At 45.3% G+C, this 20835-nt stretch overlaps 1 protein-coding gene across 6 annotated transcripts in view; it reads right to left on the bottom strand.

Annotated features, from left to right (window-relative positions):
- The window catches only part of LOC119172198 (kazrin), a 262749-nt gene that overhangs the window by 88066 nt on the left and 153848 nt on the right, over positions 1–20835 (bottom strand). For all 6 annotated transcript variants that reach the window (XR_012894322.1, XR_012894323.1, XM_075890024.1 and 3 more), the window contains exons 2-4: positions 17573–17937; positions 4891–5149; positions 3056–3400 (exon numbers count right to left, since the gene is read on the bottom strand). Coding sequence is in view for 4 of the 6 variants with exons in the window: in XM_075890024.1 (XP_075746139.1) it covers positions 3056–3400; positions 4891–5149; positions 17573–17937 (969 nt within the window). In the remaining 2 variants the exon portion in view is untranslated. The remainder of the gene's footprint in view (positions 1–3055; positions 3401–4890; positions 5150–17572; positions 17938–20835) is intronic.

Raw genomic sequence — 20835 nt, 5'->3', positions numbered from 1 at the left:
TGGCGCATGGTTACCAGAATGTTCTAAATAAGTATGCAGTGGAAGTCTAGCCACAGGGATAACTTTGTCGTACCCTTAATGGCTGTCGGAGCCTTCGTCTTATAAAAACGAAGGGGGCTGGCCCGTCTGAGGGAACGCCCCCAGAGAGCCATGTTTCCTCTACTACATCGGCTAAGAAACATAATGCTTATGCATCTTAACGCAGAACTAGTCATGCTGGGAGAGGAGGCTTTCCTCCGACGCCGGTCTACGCGATTTATTATCGTAAAAAACAACAGAGTGTCCATGCCTTTCCTCCCCCATTGAGGAGGTGGATTAGAGCTTGTACCACTGTGACATTACAGTGTGTTTTTTCTTTCTTTCTTAGAAACATGTCCTTTTGTGCAATATTGTTCTTGAGCGCGAGAGCGAATCGTCCGGACAGGTGAATGCAAAACATCACCTTTCACTGTGAATGACCTCCCCTTGTTTGTTCATATAGCCTTACTGTTTATTTAAGTTTAATCATCTCGATGGCAAGAATGTCCTGTCTTTTTTTGAACGATCTTTGCATTGTACGTCACTGATACGCTATAAGTTCTTTCGCTGTATATAACAGCTTGCATTGTACATACGCATTGTTCACAATTGTCCATTTTTATGTGTGCACATAAGCTGTGTATGATATATCTGGAAAATAAATTCTCTTAAACTAGGTAACGCTCGTTAGAATGAGCGGACGGCTTTCAGCTTTCTTACAGTAGAATACCGAGTACTCTAAATCGTTGACCACTTTTTCTAAACACACTTCCATGTGGGTGCACTTCCCAGCTCTTTTAATAGCTGCAGGGCTGTTCAGCTTTTGGCGAAACCGATGCGAGGCCATGGCTGGGAATTGCCGCCGGCGTGCATTGTTTTCCATACTGGAGCGAATGAGACAAGATATCCTCACGTTCCTTTGTGAGAAGCTTTTATTAGAGGAGCACAAGCTCTTGCGGCATTGGTCATGCCATTTTGTCAATGTTGAACGCAAAAGCGTACAACTAATTTTTCAACCAAAGTGGTGCTAAACAGCGCCCGACGAGTATTTCTTCTTGTTTCTTTTGTAACAAATTATGTTAGATTGCATCTATTGCATCGTTGTACCATTGTGTAATGACATCCCATTGTGTTCCTTTGTACATGCATCCCACGTATGCCATGTAATTTGGAGTAATGATTTGTTCATTACAACATAGTCACGTTTGTCGTGACACGCAAATGTGCCGTTGACGATTACTCTAGGGGTAATTATTGGTAGTTTTAATACGTGTCTGCATTCTTCGCTATTATTATTGAACAAAGAGTGTTTTTATCTGCCGTTTTCAGTGACCTTTAAGTGACCTTGAGTCAAAAGCCTTGAGCCAAAAGCCTTCAGTCAAAAGCCTTCAGTCAAAAGCTTTGAGTCAAAAACCTTGAGTCAATTATGCTCTATGTGCCCATTTATAATAGAATGTTATGCATTTTTATTTTTGTACATAGTGTAAATAAACTCTTTTCTAAAGAATGTGCCAAGTACTCTAAATCGTCAACGACTTTTTCTACGCACATTATGGCGCGGTTGCCACGAATCCTAGTGAGTAACTGGGACAGCCTAGGGCTCTATAGAGTGCGCACAGTGCTCTAAAGCGCGGACAGTTCATTCTAACCCCAGCCATATCGTCAGAAACTTGTATAGGAATGGCTCACTGATCTCCCGTAGTTGAGTACGATGTACTCGAAATATTCGAACCCTTTTTCTAAACGCAGTCTAGTCCAGACTAGACTATACGTGTACCTCTTACTACGTTCTTATTAGGAAGATCTTGGGGTTATTTCTTTCATAGCAGAGCACGTATTGCATGAAATCTTCAACCATTTTTTTTTCAAATGGAGGCCCTGATAAAGGTTATGGCTTTTGACTTAAGGTCACTCGAAGGTCACTGAAAATGGGAGATAAAAGCACTCTTTGTTCACTAAAAATAGCGAAGAAAGCAGACGCGTATTAAAAACTACCACTAATTACCCGTACAGTAATGCGATAACGAATAAAATGAACACAAAGTTCATTCGCTCATGATTACGAAGTGAAGAGCTCGAGCACGTCGCTGTGTGAGTACAAGAGGAAAAACGCGCAAGACGAAGGCTTTTGTTTGCATCGTAACATGCTGGAACCCACTTTGTCATCATGTACCAGCTAGCCTAGAAAATAACCCTGCCATTACTGTGCTCGCAATATTAATGAGAACTAACAGAAAGCAGTGCCGATGAAACCTTAGGGTATGTTATGTGTAGTAAATATGATATAAATACGAAGAACTTAAAATGAAAGAATAAAAATTGACCCATCTCTGACTAAAGGGAACCACGTGTAGTTGCGAAGCAGCGGGCTCTACACTGGCGGCGACGATGACGCTGGTGCTCATAAAGGAAAAGTCAAGTAAAGGTGCCCTTGACTGAATTCTGAACGCACAATCCAGCACCCACATATACGGGGTGGCCAATGAACAGTAGTGAAGCGCGAGCAGTCGCTTTTTTACTAGAAGACGCTGCCTGCATCGGCCTTGCGAGTCGAGAGTGGGGGATGGGAGCGACAGTAACGCGTATTTCTTCCTGGGCTGGCAAGAGGCGCGAGCATGCACAGCGGGTGTGTACGGAGGGACAGCATTACGCGGGATAATCAAAGAGCTGCTTCGCATCTAATAAAACTTGCCATCGGCAGGCACCAAAATTTCAACCTTCAAATACAGCGTCCGGTGCTAAAATAAAGCGACCAATTGTGCTACAGAGGCGGTGATCCCCCCCGTATACTTCACTGGTTATATGATTCGAAGGTTGCAGGCTCGATCCTTACCAGCGACAACTTGTCGTTTCGTGTAGTTTGCTTTCTTGACATATATATTATCAATACTACAAATATCATACCCTATAAATTTTTTGGCTGTATCGCCTGTTGGCTCTGGTTAATATTGTGTCTAACCAAGAAAAGCGAGCCCTTAATGTTTCACTTTTTTTTCATTCTCGCAGTGAAGAGAAACACAGAGGTAGTGCCACCTACCTGACAGGGCGTCCTTGGCGCTGCTGAGCTCCGCTTGCATTCTCTCGTGCTCTTCGATGGCGCACACCTTCTGCTTGTCCTGTGCAGCCCTCAGCTCGTCGAGCTCCTTTTGCAGGTTCATGTTGTGCTGTGCGAGCTGCCGCTTGTCTTCCCGCAGTCGTTGAAGTCGTTCCTCGAGCGGAAGGCAGTCGGCCTCCTCGTCGTCATCGGTCGAGTCGCGACCGCCTCCGTTCACGTTCGACGCCTTAGCGCAGGTAGTCGTCGTCACCTCGTCCGTCTGCACGCTCACGGCTGCCTTAGACTCCTTCGAGTCCGCCGCCCGGTAGCCGTCATCGAGAAGGCCCTCTGTAATATCCACGTCTCCTGTCACCACAGTGTTCGTGAACATTCGTCAAGGTGAAAGCCTTATATGCCTAACGAAAAAGAAGTCTTCTGCCGGCTTTACTTCGTGCAAAGCACCGCATTTTCAGCGCAGCCTAAGGAACACTAGAATCTTTAGAAATGCATACTCATGCATTTCCTAATAAAGAAACACAGCAACTAATACGTAGGTACTGAAGTTGCGCCTAAGATATGCCTGATATTCTATTTTTCATCGACTATTTGACAGGTATAAACGCAGCCACCCATTCAAGATGGCTGGGTACTGAGGAAGTGCTTAATCTTGGGCCGGATGGCTGAATAGGTTTGCTTGACAGACAGACAGACAGACAGACAGACAGACAGACAGACAGACAGACAGACGGACGGACGGACGGACGGACGGACAGACAGACAGACAGACAGACAGACAGACAGGCAGGCAGGCAGGCAGGCAGGCAGGCAGGCAGGCAGGCAGGCAGGCAGGCAGACAGGCAGACAGACAGGCAGACAGACAGGCAGACAGACAGACAGGCAGACAGGCAGACAGGCAGGCAGGCAGGCAGGCAGGCAGGCAGGCAGGCAGGCAGGCAGGCCGACCAAAATGTCTTCATTGAAGTATCTCAACAATGACTATCGTTTTTACAAAAAAAAAAAACACCAGGCCTGCTAGGAAAGGGCAGCACAGTCACAGCGAAAGCTGGAAAAGAGTTCTTTCTAGAACTCTTTGCAAACTCTCTTGGGGCTAATATTACAACTTCCCATGCAAGCCCCCTCACGCGCAAAAGGCGCATTAAAGAGTACTGGGGAGAGGACTACGTATCTCCGCCAGGAACTCCGTACTGTGAGTCGCCGTGCAGGCCAACCGCGGCCGCGCGCACCATATCTTTATGTAAATAAGTAGAGATCTCATGCCTTTGTTGGTGTTGCACACTTGTCGCAAACTTTGCGTTGAAGCCACACACAACACAAAGGTCGCTTCACTCGCAGTTGCGGCTGCGTGTCTTTACGACAGCATTTTGTTCAGTTACGCCAGGTTGCATTATACGAATGAGCTTTGGCCTTATTTCGTGTAACATTCCCACTTGTCACCGTGTTCCGGCGTATTCTTTTTCGAGCCTTTTTCACGACAATTTCATTTGCATACTTCTAACGTAATAGCTTGCACAGATGCTGCTCTGGATTTACACCATATAGAATTTTGCACTTTGCATCATCTTACACGGTCGACTGTGAACTTCACCCCAGTCAGCTTTTTACAGACAATGTCCATATACCTACCCAAGCGATGGTTACCTCCAAGTAAACGAGAAAAGACATCGAAGGCTACGAGCTTTCAGTTTGCACTCGTTGGAAGCACGGTGTTTGAAATGTAGGTTATAGTAATCTCGGAGCCCCAGGCACGAACAAGGAGGTCACAATTTTAACTCTGCAGGGTCAAAGAAAAACGAGTAACTGCACAGGCACATACAAACCTTGACATCTTGGGCAGGGCTTCAGTAGATTGGGTACGATCTGCTGAGGAATGTTGGGAGGGCACGACGAGGACATTGGCGCCGGCGGCGGAGGGGGCTCGCCGGAAGAAGAGAGGGTAGACGAGTAGCCCGCGTTGGAGCAAAGGAATGCCGGGCTACCCGATTTCGCCGATGGTATCTGCACTGCGGCGGCCATGCTGGAGATACGGCTGTTCGTGTCCTGCAGCTCGGCGCGCAACTGTGAAACTTCTTGATGAGCCTGCAAGGAGCGAGTGCAAGGGAACGAATTCGTTGCTTTAAACACCTGTCCGAAAACAAAGAACATTATGTTAGTCAGTTTATCCAAGAGACGCATTAAAATATTTTTTAAAAGGAACACCCGTGTGCTCCAAACAACGGCTGATCGTGCACCACCAACCACGTCAACAACCTACTTAACACTGGTATAAATTAGCTAGCACTAGACCACACTAACCAATGTTTGGCAACAGTCGGAATTATGGGAATGCAAATATTTGAGCCCAGAAGCTGAGTATCCGAGTTCAGCAGCTGAGTATTTGATCCAATTCACAAAGTACTCTTACTATTATATGTATTGGAACACCCAGAACCTTTATAACAAGCGCTGAAGTCAGCACAAAGAACAATAGCACTGCTAACCTTTCCAAAATTTTATACCTAAATGGCAAACTAAGATTCACTTGCCACAGCCCAGTTGTGACAGGCCCCAGTTACTTCAAAATCAAGTTATTTGAATCTACCTCGTATCGCGGAAAGCGCTCCAGACACATTTTCCAGTCGCGAGATACAGTGATGTAGTTGAGTATGGGAACGAAGCAGCAGCTTGATATCAAGACTCTTCGGTTATAGCTGATGTCATGTATTAAAATAGCGACACATGTTCAAGGTGGATTTACGACGTCGCATCCGGCCACCTTTGGCATGCTATCGCAGATGCCGAAAAGGCATCAACTTGGTAAAAGTCACACAGACAGTCCGTCTGTCTGTCTGCTCATCTGTTTGTCCACCCGTCTGTTCGTCTGTAGGTCCGTCCGTACATCTGACTGTCTGTTTGTCTGTCCGTCCGCACCTGCTGAGAGCTAGGCGGTCACGTACAATCGTCAGATCTACGGCTTCAGGAGTTTCGCCCCTAAAACATACTTTTCGTTTAGATATCTTGAATAAGGGGGGGCTAATAATGACAATGCTTCGTCTTCGCCGAAGTTCAAATCTATGGCGGCAGAGGAGCGTCTTGATGGGCCTTAGATTACAAAGTATGAATAATCTAAAACGACCAATATGTATTTTCGAGCCGCAGAACAAGTAAGAAGTTTGTACTGAGCATTGTGTCTGTAGTAGCCTTTCGTGTTGCTGCAAGCACCATCAGAACACAGTTTATGACCACCACTGAGCTGAAATGATGATGATAGCGATGGATATGGTGAAATACATTTGATAAATGCCTCAGATGATTACTGATATGCCTAGAGTGGCTATAGTTTGAATGATGCTGATGATCATGATGATGAAGCCTACTATAACAACACCGTACTTTGATAATGAGAGTAATGATTAAATTTAAAGTAGCTGTACTCATACTAAAGCTAATATATGGGTGATATAGCGAAAAAGGAAAAAAGTATGGCAGAACTGCAGGTAAACCCTACTTTCCCATCGCCTCCCATCTATGGAGGTCAACCCTTGTCAGCTCCTCAGAGCTTACCCGCCGTAGCTTGAAAGCGCCCTGCTAACCCGCCTGCCGATTCTTAAGTGAGGAGTGAGGCACAGCCCGGCCAGGTTCCGGCCCTGACCTGATTGAACAGGTCAACCCGAGCTCTACCCCCACAACTCCATTATAAGCTCCTGGGCTGCCATCTGGGGTGTACCACAACCGTGGAACAAGTGTCTTAGCCACCCGACCATGATGTAGGTTCTTTGCATAGGATATTGAGATACTACATACCTACAGAATCTAGCTATGTATTCACTCTGAGCTATCGCAAAGCATCGACAAGGCCTTGATTATGAGCTTAAAACAAATTGAGGTTTTCGAGTAGGCTTATTTATTTCATTGTCATGTAACTTGAAGTCGAAAGTCCCGGCTTCGTATCGTTGAAGTTTGACTCAGGTGCAAAAGCCTGGAGCCGAGAGACATGCACATAGCGTCCAAAGCTACATGTATACACTTGCGATTGTCCCTCAGCACTTACATGAACTGTGGAGGCCTGAATTTTACTGTGTCCAGGTGACTTCAACTAGCTTCCTGTGGCCACCAAGCCGTTTTTCGTGTAATGGCGTAGGTATGATGTGTATGGTCTCATAGAAGAAGGGTGGTATAAGAACGGAACCGCGAAGCAATAAATAAGTTATAAATTAACGGAAGAGCAGTTACTCAGCAAACTCGTAAAATAGAGAGGAAGAAATAAGGCGTCACTGAGGTTTGCAAAACCATTGTCTGAGGAAGGACAACACCAGCGTAGAGGAACTGAAATACGCGGTGTCCAAGCCACTCCACTCCCGCTGCAAGGGTGCCACGAGCCCAGCTGACCACATGGCCCGTCAAAGATGAACTCAAGGAACACACCATGAGCGCCGATGAATTCAGATGACTTGTTTGCTTACTTGCTTGCTTGACCCTTTACATGTGGCTTTACAAAAGGAGTTGATTGTTTATTGTGCATTCGTAGATGAGATCTTGCACAACGTTTAGCCGCTATAACACCGTTTGACGTCGATGCACCTCCACTGACGCCTTGTCACAAACGAGCGCTCAGAAAGGGAGCGCACCGCCAAGCTCTGGCGGCGGTGACGGTGCCGGGCGCCGGAGGGGCGCCTCAAGGTCAACGCCAAAGAAGAAAACGAGCATCCGAAGCTTCCCGGGCAAGCCGTCTCTCCCCCTCGGAAGCGTAGTTTCGGCGACCAACCTCCTCACAATGGCCTCCGAGCACGCCCTGTAAAGATCTGGAAGGAAAGGGTCGTGGAGATGTAGAGTTGCGTCACGAGTCGCGGACGGTCCACAAAACGTCTCGCTCTTTCCCCAGCCTTGGCTGTGCATCGCGCCGACGAAACGATTAAAATTTTCTGGATACTAGCGCGAAAGGTATTTAAGCGAGCGGTGGAGAAGGAAGATCAGGAGAAGAAGGAAGTTTGTGCCAGCGTGCGTAGGGTCATTCCACCGTGTCGGCGAAGACTTTGTCCTCAGTGACAAAGCAGGAGACGAAGACAGTTTACGCCTGCGTGCGTAGGCAGGAGATGAAGGAAGTTTTGCGCAAGTGTGCGTAGGGTCATTCCGCCATGTCGGCGAAGGTTTTGTCGTCAGTGACAAAGCGGGTGATGAAGAGGGTTTCCGCCTGAAGGGTGAAGGCTGGTGCTACCACAAGAAGAATAGTGTGAGTCTACCGCCAGAGAGCGAAGACGCGTCCTGCAATCGCAACGCGTGAGAAGCCGACGTGTCACCGGCGAAGAAGCTTAATGCTTGCAGAGCGGCCAAGTTTCCTGGCAGAGAAACCTCGGGGGCAGGGGATCGACAACAGCGCTGGACACTGAGTGAGTGGTTCTTGGAAGAGTATCATTCCGACTTTGTTCCAAGGACTTCGGACTGAATAAGTTTTCGAACTCTTTGGTCTTTAAGTGTCTTAATTGTTGGATGCATGTGATTGCATTGTAGCGCGTATTGTTATTTGTGTCCGTTGTTTCGAGTGTAGCTGATATTGCTGTGTAGTAGGTTGTTTGGTGACATATCGTATTCAACTATTGTCGAGTGTGCATATTTGTGTATCGTCGCATCTGCCATATTTGAAAATATAATTTTGTTTTTTTATCAAGTCTCAGCTCTGACTCGTTCTTTGGACCACAGCCGGCGTCCACTGGCGCACCAATTAGGATTACTTCTAAATTGTCCGCGCTTTCGTGGTGCAGTTCGGGAGGCCGTTACTTCGGCCCTTAGAATTAGCCTGGCGATCACCTCCCTAATTAAAGGGACCTGCGACACGCCAATTGGCACATTGTACCGAAGAATAACGCCCAGGATGGTGATTTAAACGTCGCGGTAGCTGAAGTTGCAAACATATACCTCCTTAGCAATTTTTTTGTTGTTGTTGCTGTTGCTGTTGTTAATAACCAATTCACCAAACTTAAAGGAATAATGACACAATTTCTAGGTAGTGCAAGAGAGACATTTTTCGTCTCCTCTGTACGCAGGCTTTCCTCACAGCAAAAATGGCAAGACCTATATTTTGCTTTAATTTTAAACTTTTCGTTACCCATCATCTGCAAGCCAGCTTCAATGAAATAGTCGTTAGAAAATTGGAGAAGTAGCTGTAGGATTCGCTCACCGTTATTCATGCGCTCTCCATACGAATGACAGCAGGTGACAAAGCTGCTGCTAGTATGTCGCTGGCTGCTGTCTCACCGTGACCTCAATCTGTTTACAGGACACTGTGAAACAACCCTCTTCTTATATCGAAATCACTGGCGTGAATTTTTAGTGTAACGGTATTGAAAACACTCTTATTGCATTCGTGTTAGCCACAATATAATCCTCATCGTTCTCGACAGCGTTTTCTTCACGAGCAATAAACCGAAAGCACCTAAAATTTGTGTAAGTAGTCGCTTAAATATAACGCTTGATGCATATATTGTACCATATGCACGCTTTAAGGTGCGTGTTATGCGTGCGTGTACTACTGGCGTAGCCACAGGCGTTGGATACAAGGGGACAGTTTAGCCCCTTCTGACAATTTCGAATTTTGAATACATGCACATATAAAAATACGCACAAGAACATGCACAAAAGGCAGTTTCAACCCGTTTCCTTATTTCTAGAAAGAAAATCTACGCATCACCCCGTAGTGAATCATGACTAGTGGACAAAGCACTGGGGATCATTCTTACCGTAAATCATACATAACATTCTCCACTCGCGCATGTAAATGAGTGACAACGCGTGTGTGCAGTATATAAAATGTGTTTCTGCCGTTGAGCGGCCGCTTCTCACGCCTTTCATTCCAGGGGTATCAGCTTGTTGTCGGCGTTGCCGTTTTGCCACTGCTTCCAGAGCACTCGCCTCCGAGGTTGGCTTGCTGTCTTCGTACGCGTTGAGCTGCCGAATGCGGCGCTCTCACCCTCAGAGTAGCAGCTTCTTGTCGGCGTTGCCGCTTTGCGTGTCGCGATCACTTTCATCCATGGAAAAAAAGGAGGATGTGTGGTCTGGAACGCGCTCATTATTTACCGTCATGAGCGTCTTCGTCATAGTCATTACTCATTGGGGGTACCTTGAATGTGCTGTGCCGTGATGCCAGTGTTATCTTTATCGGGTACCTTGTATGTGCTAATGCCCTTAATCCTCAACGTCATAACATATAGTGGGTACCCTGCAGGTGTTGTGCCGGAAAACGCACAATGAACAAGCGTAGATCCTAAGGAGGTTTTGCCGTTTAGAAAATTCTGGCTATACTCCTCGGATGTGTATTGGAGCAGTGTTTTGTAATATATTTCGTTGTGCGTTCAATCATGATTGACATTTGTGACATTGCAGTGGATTGAAACGAGCAGTAGATGGGAATATTCTGAATGTAAGTCGGCGCATGCCTATTGTAGGTGGGTCCGCCACCTCCACCAGTATATCCTCCACCAGAGAAGAGGATAAGTATCGATGCCCAATAGAGTTCAGTGATAATGTTCTTTCCCTTAATTTTAGGTTTTACGTTAAGCCATTACCACGACATGGTTATGACGTACACGCAATGACTTTGACCACCAGAGTTTGTTTAAGGTGCACTTAAATTTGATTTCGCGGTGTTTTCGCATACCGACGCTGTCGAAATACGGAAGAAATAATGACGAATAGAACGTACACCCACGCGGCGCAGCAGTATTTCAGAAGCCAAGCTTCCAAGGCGAGTCTTCGTCAATTGCATGCAGCAAGATAAATATAACATAAAAAGCCGGAAAGAATGCATATAACAGGCGTATGGCGGAGGCTTCCAAGTTGCAAACGAGCGCTACTCAGGTGAAGAAAAATTGAGCAAACAAATGGTTCGGGTTCGGAGCATGGTGCAAAATTAATTAATTCGTTTAATAGTTGTTAAAAAACGACGAAAAGGAAGGAGAGAAAGAAGAACTAGAGAAAGATAAAAGAAGAAACAATAGCAAAAAGTAGGAAAAGAAAGAAAAAAAGAAAGAAAGAAAGAAAGAAAGAAAGGAAGAAATGTGCAATTGGACTTGAAGTACATCTGTTGCAAATAACAGTCTGCCCGAGGTAAAACTCGCGCGTTCCAGCGTAGGTACAGGTAAAGCTCTCGAATTCCGGCTCGGACGGCTTAAGGTCACGCGGAGGAGGAGGTTGTTGTTTGGACTGCATGGTTGCGGCCACCGTCGTCCCATAAAAGTGAGGCCCCTAACAGGATCAGTTTGGGGCGCGCGCTTCGAGTGTGTTGCTGTCGCCTGCACAGCAAAGCGGACCGCTTCGGATAAGCGTAGTGCGAAACGAAACAAACAAAAGAAAGTACCGCTCGAAAAAAAAAAAACCCTTGTCAGCAATCGTTCTTTAGCAAGCACCGCTAAGAACAAAAAAAAAAAGAAAACAAGAGTGGCTTCGTATATCCGCGCACAGGGAAAGCTAATAAGGGTTCACGGTCAGCTCTGCAAGCTGTAGAAAGGAGGCAGAGGGCAGGAGGAAATACCGATCTCAAAAGACAGCTCGAGCCAATACCACGTTGAGAAAAGAGACAAAGCGAGGTGGAGATATCGGGTGAAAGCGTGTTGCGTATACAGGTCGAGGGAAACGAGGAAGCCGTGTCCTTAGGAAATACCGATCTCGAAGGACACAGCTTCTTTGAGTATCACGTAGGTGGCAGAGGGTGACGATGGGAAGCGATGACGTGTTATACACACGTGTTTCATACAGGAAGTTCTTGGGTGATGACGCCTAATGAATTAATGTTTTCTCGCGCGTTTATACATGACTCTTCTCGACGACGCCACGAAAAGTTACATGATTCTGGTAACATATAAAGCATCCGACGTCGCGGCCCTCACCGTATAAGAACCGCCACGAAAATACTTTGCACGGTTCATGAGGAATTCGTGGCGCGCAAGCTCGCTTCAAGCGCGTTAATTTCGAGAGCTTCTCGCGTGATGTTATGCGTGTGCGTACACTCCACGCACGTGCGCGTGTGTGGCCTGACGTGTTCCCGAGCAAGCTGCCGCCCTAATTTATCTGCCAGGCGGCGCGTTAATGACGTCGGTCGCGGCGGAACGTTATCACGCGAACGGGATGAGTGGGAAAGTGTGTAGAAGCAGGCGGGCAAGAGAAGCTCATATCGCGCACACGGAAAAAGTAATAGAACAACAAAACAACGTATGTATCTGAGGCTGTTCGAGGGGCGGCATTGAAGAATTTCCAGTTTCTCGGACAGGTGTTGTGCGTATCGAACGGGCTTCGATGAGTTCCAGTTATGCAGCGTAAATAAAGCGGTCGATATTACTTGTCGGGCGAGAGAACTATGGACGTTACTTTTCCAAAAGAATGATCGGGAATTACTCCATCTTTCGCTGCTTTGATCTTTGGTGTATACGATGTAAAAATTTACAGAGCAGCTGCTCCCGTGTTTCTCTAGGGCGACAACCAATTTATCACGTGCCCTCGTGAAGTAAACTGAAGGACGAACAATTAATCATGCATGTGGCGTGTGCGTGTTGTGAACTTTCTATATACTCCCTTTCTTAGTATCCCTCTCCCCCTCAACCCTCTTCTTTTTTTTTTGGACAAAATGTCTTGCACCTTTCACTTTTTTATTTCTCTCTAATTTAATCCCTGTATATTGATGTAACGAGAGCGTTGCAGCTCAAAATTTTTTTTTGAAATTCTGCACTTTCGAACACAATCCGGCGCCAACTTTTCTAGGCTCGCACTCGCTAGAAGGTTTGCCCGTAAAAGCGCTTCAGCACTGGTGAGCAGTCCGGTAACTACCGCTCGTGGTAGCCAATGAAGCCTTGCTTGCAAGATATAGTTTTCTGTGTAATAACAGCTGTTCGATTATTTAAGTTGCGCAATGCCCAACGACAGCTCTTGTGCAAGCCGAATGTAGCTGATGCAGCTCTTGATTTTGATCTTGATTGTTTCTGGAGCAAACTGGAGAAAAACAGTTCTCTCGTCGTATTTTTAGCTATCATTTTTCATAGGGTAAGACCTATTTAGATCAATTCAAATACTGTATGCATGCATGTATGCATGTATGCATGTATGTATGTATGTATGTATGTATGTATGTATGTATGTATGTATGTATGTATGTATGTATGTATGTATGTATGTATGTATGTATGTATGTATGTATGTATGTACGCATGTATGTATGTATGTATGTATGTACGCATGTATGTATGTATGTATGTATGTACGCATGTATGTATGTACGCATGTATGTATGTACGCATGTATGTATGTACGCGTGTATGTATGTACGCGTGTATGTATGTATGTACGCGTGTATGTATGTATGTATGTATGTATGTATGTATGTATGTATGTATGTATGTATGTATGTATGTATGTATGTATGTATGTATGTATGTATGTATGCATGTATGTATGTATGCATGTATGTATGTATGTATGCATGTATGCATGTATGCATGCATGTATGTATGCATGTATGCATGCATGTATGCATGTATGCATGCATGTATGCATGTATGCATGTATGTATGTATGTATGTATGTATGTATGTATGTATGTATGTATGTATGTATGTATGTATGTATGTATGTATGTATGTCATTGGAGAAAGGCACAACGTCCACGCGCTTTTGAAAAGGAGTGTTATAATATTTCAACTAACGCTCTTCCCCAAGTAACGCTGTGGGTTAGCCTACCCAGTATTCGTATTGGTCCCCTGTTTTGGGGGTTATTAAGCAGACCACCATCCCCTCGCCCAAAATATTGAATATAGCTGCGTAGAGCGTACTTCAAGCATTTACGTTTCAGGTTACTTCAAAGCTCTAATTTTATGCCGTGCAATATCGACGCAATCTTAATGACCAATCATTTTTTTAATTGGTAACCATGAATACTCATTATCGATCAGCATTAGGCCCGTTCTCAATGACACAATGCACCGCTTAGGTGCAACGTTTTGTGATGCCTCGCCGAAAAATTGCATAAATATACGTCTCAAAAGCACTCTACGCATCGTAAACAAGCACACACAAGAGGAGAGAAGGACGTGTCCCTCTTATTTTCGAAGCTCCCAATTAATACCGGCTTAGTTCGGATAGCTGTCAGATGAATGAAATCGTTGAGCTGCTTTGAGAAACTTGCCGGGATTGAGCGTAGCCTTAGAATGCTAGAAAGAGTTGCAATCTTTGAAGCGTGTTTTCGTTCGGCAAAAAAAGAAAGATAAACATTGAAAAAGAAAAAAAAAAGATCATCGTGTACGTCGACTGCTTAATTTCATCGCTAGCAAACAGCGCGCTGATGGTTTGAGAGCCACGAACGCCATGCGGTGCGATATAGGCGCGGCACAGCGTTTTGACAAGGAAAACGCTGTGTTTTCGCAATAACAAATGCACGCAAGCCAGATAAGGATTATTCTTGGGGGCCGATACAAACTCTTCAAAGAGGGTAAATTGTTTTTAAAGAGTCACGACTGAAGCCCGTCAGCCTCATTAGCATTGTTATTGAATAATAATAATAATAATAATAATAATAATAATAGTAATAATAATAATAATAATAATAATAATAATAATAATAATAATAATAATACGTTTTCAGTACATTATTATTATTATTATTATTATTATTATTATTATTATTATTATTATTATTATTATTATTATTATTATTATTATTATTATTATTATTGATAACGTTGACTGAGCAGTCGGTATCGCGGGAAATGCTTTCGTAGACTACCCGCAAACGCTCGACTAACGAGGTTTGAAACCAGAAGCGTGCTTTGCCTCATGCATGCTGTGTGAGTGGAGAAGCCAACTTCAGCGACTGGTTCATGTTTGATATGTGATATGTGAGGTTTAACGTCCCGAAACCACCTTATGATTATGAGAGGCGTCATAGTGGAGGGCTCCAAAAATTTCGACCACTTGGGGTTCTTTCACGTGCACCCAAATCTGAGCACACGGGCCTACAACGTTTCCGCCTCCATCGAAAATGCAGCCGCCACAGCCGGGGTTCGATCCCGCGATCTGCGGGTCAGCAGCCGAGTACCTTAGCCACTAGACCACCACGGCGGGGCAACTAGTTCACGTTTAGGGTTGTCCGTACTCAACCCATTAGGCTCTAACTCAGCGTCATCGACAACGCGCCCTTTTCACGTTACTCTGTAGCCGTAATTAAGGTAAAGGCCATGAGCGCAGGTTTTAAAACATATTTAGAGCACGCGAGCACCACAACGACTAAGTTAATGAGCAGCTTGAGGTGTCACTCGGTACAACTCGCTGCACTGCTCTCGCGACGAATTTTCGTTGAAGATCCCCTTCTCATGGGGTATTTAGGGCCTTCTCCTTGAATATTACCTAGTCAGCCTAAAAAACACAGATAACAAGCGCGTTATCATCTCGGCGCAATTAGTGACGCCATCAGTCGGTTCAATTGACGTCACGAGGATATAGGCTCTCTATTGGTGCATATGCAATGTATATCAGTCTCAAACTTTCTCCTACATTGCTTTGCCGCACAATCATTCTGTCCTGTCTGGCAGTACTATCGGACATGGTCGAGTGATCTCACTTCATTTTGTGTGTTTTCGATTGTGGAATAGGGGCATATATTCGACAAAAACAGCAAAATTCGTATTCTCTGTACGCTTAGTGATGACATTGTCCGCGTGTTTTATGAAGAAACCAGTGGCGAGGAGGAGACAGCAACTGTAAGAAGCGTATTGAAGGAGGAAAAAAAGAACCACGCCCTTTTTGAATTCAGAGTGCTTTATTAGTCCTTTTCTACTCATGTTCATCATTGCTATCAGCTTTGTATCGACTCAAATTTATACTGTAGTCAGTTCACAAGTATCTCGACGTAATGGCGTTCATGCAGCAGGTCAATATTTATGAATTAGGAGCATGGATTAGAAAGAAGGGGGGTGGGGGGGGGCATTACTTTTTGTTGCAATCTCTTTCACGAGAAGTTCTTGATAAAAATACGTCTTCGAGTAGCGTGTTTCATAGAAATCTACTTACTGGATTGGAAGCCCTGATAACTCGTATTCCAAAGTGTACGATGAAAGGAATGTCGTAGAGCGCCAATTATGTGAGATGTCGGCATTAAAGAGCATTGACCCGATGATCGAAAAACCAATTTTTACGCAAACGGAACCAGGAGTTCACTCACTCATGCTCAGGTAAAGCTGTGAAAGTGAATCTGAGTGAGTCCGGCGCAGTAATATGTTAGAGAGTTCAAATCTGAGAGCCCGTTCAGAAAAACGTTTAGGAGACTGCGTACTAGTGAGTTTGGCTGAGAAAAAAAGTAATGAGTCCGAGTCCTAGTTAGCCCGTAGAGCAAAATACGTATCTTCAGTGAGCTTGAGTGAGGTCCTGTATTTGGCTGATTTTTAGCCCCCTATAACTGCGACGCAGTTTGAAATACCACGTTGTCATCGTCTTATTTCCGCGTTGGTGCCTGGTAGCCTCATTTCTCGAGGTGGAGTCACGCAGGTACCACGTTTGATATATATGCCAAGCAAGCTGGACGTTTGGGACACCAGAAGTTGCCCGTGTACCTCGGACGGACAAAATACCCAAGGGCTATTTTGTACGTCCGAGGTAGCGCCGAAAGTTATGGGCGCTGTCCTCGAAGGAGCAAGCAGTAGGAAAACAGTAAAAGAGAGACATTAAAACAGAAAATAAATAATCGCAAAGCAGGTATAATTATCACTGGACGAAACCAGAAAATTATATCGGTTTTTCCAATCAAGAAACTCGCTAGGAGACGCTGCCTACGTCAGCGTTGCAAGGTGACCGAGGAAGGAGCGTAAGAGAGGAGAGGGCGAGGGGACGCGCATGCGCAATGGGGGTGTAAGCGCAACAGGGAGGGATGCCTGGAGGAGCGAGAGAGGGGAAGCGAGAGAGCGGAAGCGAGGGTAGGCTAGCAGACGCTGCCTGCGTCGGCGTTGCGAGGTGAGAGATAGGGAGGGGCTACGTACGCGCAATGGGGGTGTAAACACCGCGGGGAGGGATGCCTAGAGGAGAGAGGGAAATGGGGAGCGAGCGTAGGCTAGCAGACTCTGCCTGTGTCGGTAGAGCGAGGTGAAAGAGGGGGAGCATTGGAGAGGAGATAGAGGGGGGGGGGACGCCCATGCGCTGTAGGGTAGGCACGCCGCACACTGGATTGAGCTCCACCATAAGATGATTCGCATCTAAAAAGAGTAGATGGAACCCAAGACAAATACAAAAAAAAATAACAGAGAGCTCAGCTACTTCGTACGTAATGATTGTAGAAGAGGTACAAATACTTTCTTTTCAGTTGCTGTACACTTCTTCAGTGGTCAGTAGACGGTTGTGGCGTCATAAAATTCTTTTTGTGCCTGTGTCTGTATGTCCTGCCCTTTATCATAATGCAAGAGAATTACAGGCGAACCGATGCTCTGCAGTGTTTATGACTTTCCCGTGAAGTGGAATTGACTTTGATTTAATAAATGACAAATACCGAGGCACTTATACCTGTTGTAGGTCGCCGTCGATGCGCGAGGCGAGCGCCTTGTTGTCGTCCATCATGTTTCGGAACTTGGCCTGGGCGTCCACCAGTAGTCTGCGCATGAGCGCCATCGAGGACTGCAGCGCCACCTGCTGCTCATGGCCACCACGTACAAGCGTCGCACCCTCGCCTGTCGTCCGTGCTCCGGCCGCTGCCCTGTTGGTGCCCTGCACGGGGCGGTGCTTGCCCTGCTGTTGTGGTTCTTCCGACTGCAGGGGCCGCTGCTGTTGGTGTCCCTCGGCCAAGGCGTTGTCGTCCGGTGGTCCACCTCCGGGCGAGCTCAGAACGTAGCGCACGATCTGCTCGTTCAGGGAGTCCAGCGACTGGATGGCTGCAGAGAGTTAAAAAATGAGCTTACGTCATCTGTTGTGCATATCAAAGAGGGAGCGCAGAAAAAAAAAGGGTCCTAGTTTAACAGCGAAGGCAGAATAAGTTGTTCTCAACCAACGCAGGCGTACTTGGCGGCGATTATCTGCTTTCACTACAACCAAGTCGAAAGGGGTAGTTAATGGTACCAACAACTCATTCATTGTTATTACGATAAGAAAGAGACAGAGAACAATTGATAATACAAGTGTGTCATCCGTTCTTTTTTGTTTTTATGTATGTGCACGGCTTGAATATCAAGGTATACTAAGTGGCCCAAACAAGTACGAAAAAAAACCCCTAGTTTCACCGCAAGTGTGAAGCAAGGAATGTGATAGCAATATATTGTAATAATATACAAAGACCCGCTGGCAGCTAACTCTTTTCAATATCATATCGCATTACTCTACAATACGCTGCTACAAGACAATACGGACACCCCAGAAACAGATGTTCTCTCTGCACGGTCTTCATGTTTTGAGGGCAGCTCGTCGAATGGTGATAGCGTGCGCGTCAGTGATTGCGACTGCGCTCTTGGAATCAAAGCTGGTCGTTGCGGCATGGGCAAGATCCCTCCGTTACCGCGTACCTTCATGCTCGTTAAATGTGAGCGTGGCGTTTCCTCGTTCCTAGAGCACTCGACGGTAAGCCTCCCGAGGTTTCATGTTATCGCATATGCCCTCCGAGTGAGGGAGTAGGGTCGGCTCGTTCGATCTCTGCTTCAGCCGCGTTCGATTATCGGCCCCGCTCGCACGCGTTTGCACGCGGAGAGAGCGTACGATGCGCGGGAATATGTTATCAACTTGAACTTTATACGAAACATGGCGGCGATGCTGATGACAGAAACTCGTCCAGAGTAACTATATAATTGCTATTGCAATAAAAATGTCACCCAACGTGAGAGGAGCCCACCGCGCGCTAGTCACGTCTCTAACGACGGTTAATAAGCTTTCACCAGCCAACCGTATTTGATAATTATAATTATTTAGACCTAAATACAATGATAGTTGAATTTATGGAAGATTTCATCGCTCACTGCTATGCTTTCTGCAGAGATAAAGTTCGATTTGAAACTTTGCAGATTTGACACTGTATTTTACTATGCCTAGTGTCAAAAGATTAAATGTTGTAAATAATAACATTCACCACCAGCAATATACAATATATCTGGTTAGATGTATATGACTACCGTCAGTTTTTCACGCACTTTTCTTTTTTTTTCACTGGCGGAAATGCATTAAAGCATGACAGGTGCTTCCACAGGCAACGCTGCATACGAGTCCTTCGCACGGTGCCCTAACACCAGTGTGTGCGATACGGCGACGCAATACGCGATAAGAACGCTTGTGTGTATTTATTGCTGTAGCGAATTCAAGACAGAACGCAGTGAAACACACATAGTACACATAAAAAGCGGTATGCACGGTAGTCACACATCAACACAGTAGTCACACAGTAGTCACACAGTAGTCACACAGTAGGCACACTTACACAGATACACAGTAGCGCTGTGTATGTGTGTCATGTGCATATCGCTTTCTTGGAGACGAAGAATATAAAACGTCGCCTCGGTTCGTAATCGAAGCATGCTACAGCGCTGAATTACCGCGACGTTATGTGTAACGTACACACAACGCAGCACACGTACATGTTGTGGTTCACCTAGCGCCAGCGTTGTGTGCCACAGTACGCGATGCTTGCGCTGTACGCATTTCTGCAGCCCTTTCGACCACTGTAGTCGTGCGTACAGACAAAACGAAAACAATGGAAAAGTGTGTTTAGAGAAGTTTATTGCGACATTAGTTCCTGCGAATGCTGAGGCACACTGATGGCACAATATCTTTAGGTCATCTATGAAAGGAAATTTTACAGCATACGTGGCATGTGCAGAGTCTAAAAGAAAGGAATAAGTATAAATTATCAAGGAAATAAAAATAAATAGTTAAATAAAAGTAAGTATAATGAGTAAGTTTTATAGACGACATATATAAACCACAGGGATGCCATGTCTGTGTTGTTTCTGGTAAGCCTAACCATATTTTAAAGGTGCCATAAACCAGAACAGATGGTTTATGCACTTAAGATTGTCACTTGCGTACACTTATGCTTATAACAAAACCTAGGCTAATTGGAGTCGACGCTGCGAGACGGTTAGACTGTCCAGGGGGTTGCGTTTAGAGAAATGTTCAAAAATACGCGTACTATGCACTACAGGAGACCGCTTAAGTGGCCTTTTCATGCCAGAATTTTTGTTTTCGAACAAAAATAATGGATACAGTTTTTTGTCATATGCAATGCAAAGCACGCAAAATCTTGACAGCTAAAGTCAGTTTGGAATAAGTGGGTAACGATATTTAGTACTAAGTATTCTACTATGAGAGAGCCAAAAGCCGTTCTATGGGCATCACACTTGATGAGGCTCTATTGAGAAAAATTACGCCATGAACAAGCTCACGATGGTTAACAGTCTGATTGTACAATATTGGGCAGTCATCGACACGTCTTGCGAAGGCAGGTTAATTCAAATAATACTTCATACTGCTGACCGTTGAACATATGCGTGACCATCTAAATGACCCTGGTTTTCAAACTTCCCCCTCGGTAATGCTATCTCCAAAAGCCATTCCTTGAGAACTATGGTTACATCAAAGCATTGTTAAATGACTCCTGACACCAAATTTGGAAACTTGACGTGCTTGTGTTCTTTGACATTTCGTCATGCGGGGGCACTCCTGGCCGATTATTGAAGGCTAACTGCAACAAAGTTTACTTGGTCGCAAACGGCCATAAATACGTAATATACTGTATATACGGTAAGTTACGATAACGACAGTGAAACATCTTGCAGTCACGTATTTAATTT

Source organism: Rhipicephalus microplus, chromosome 3, assembly GCF_043290135.1.
Source record: "Rhipicephalus microplus isolate Deutch F79 chromosome 3, USDA_Rmic, whole genome shotgun sequence".
NCBI classification, from domain to species: domain Eukaryota; kingdom Metazoa; phylum Arthropoda; class Arachnida; order Ixodida; family Ixodidae; genus Rhipicephalus; species Rhipicephalus microplus.
Note: the sequence above shows the minus strand (reverse complement) of the source record. Positions and strands in the feature narration are given on the sequence as shown.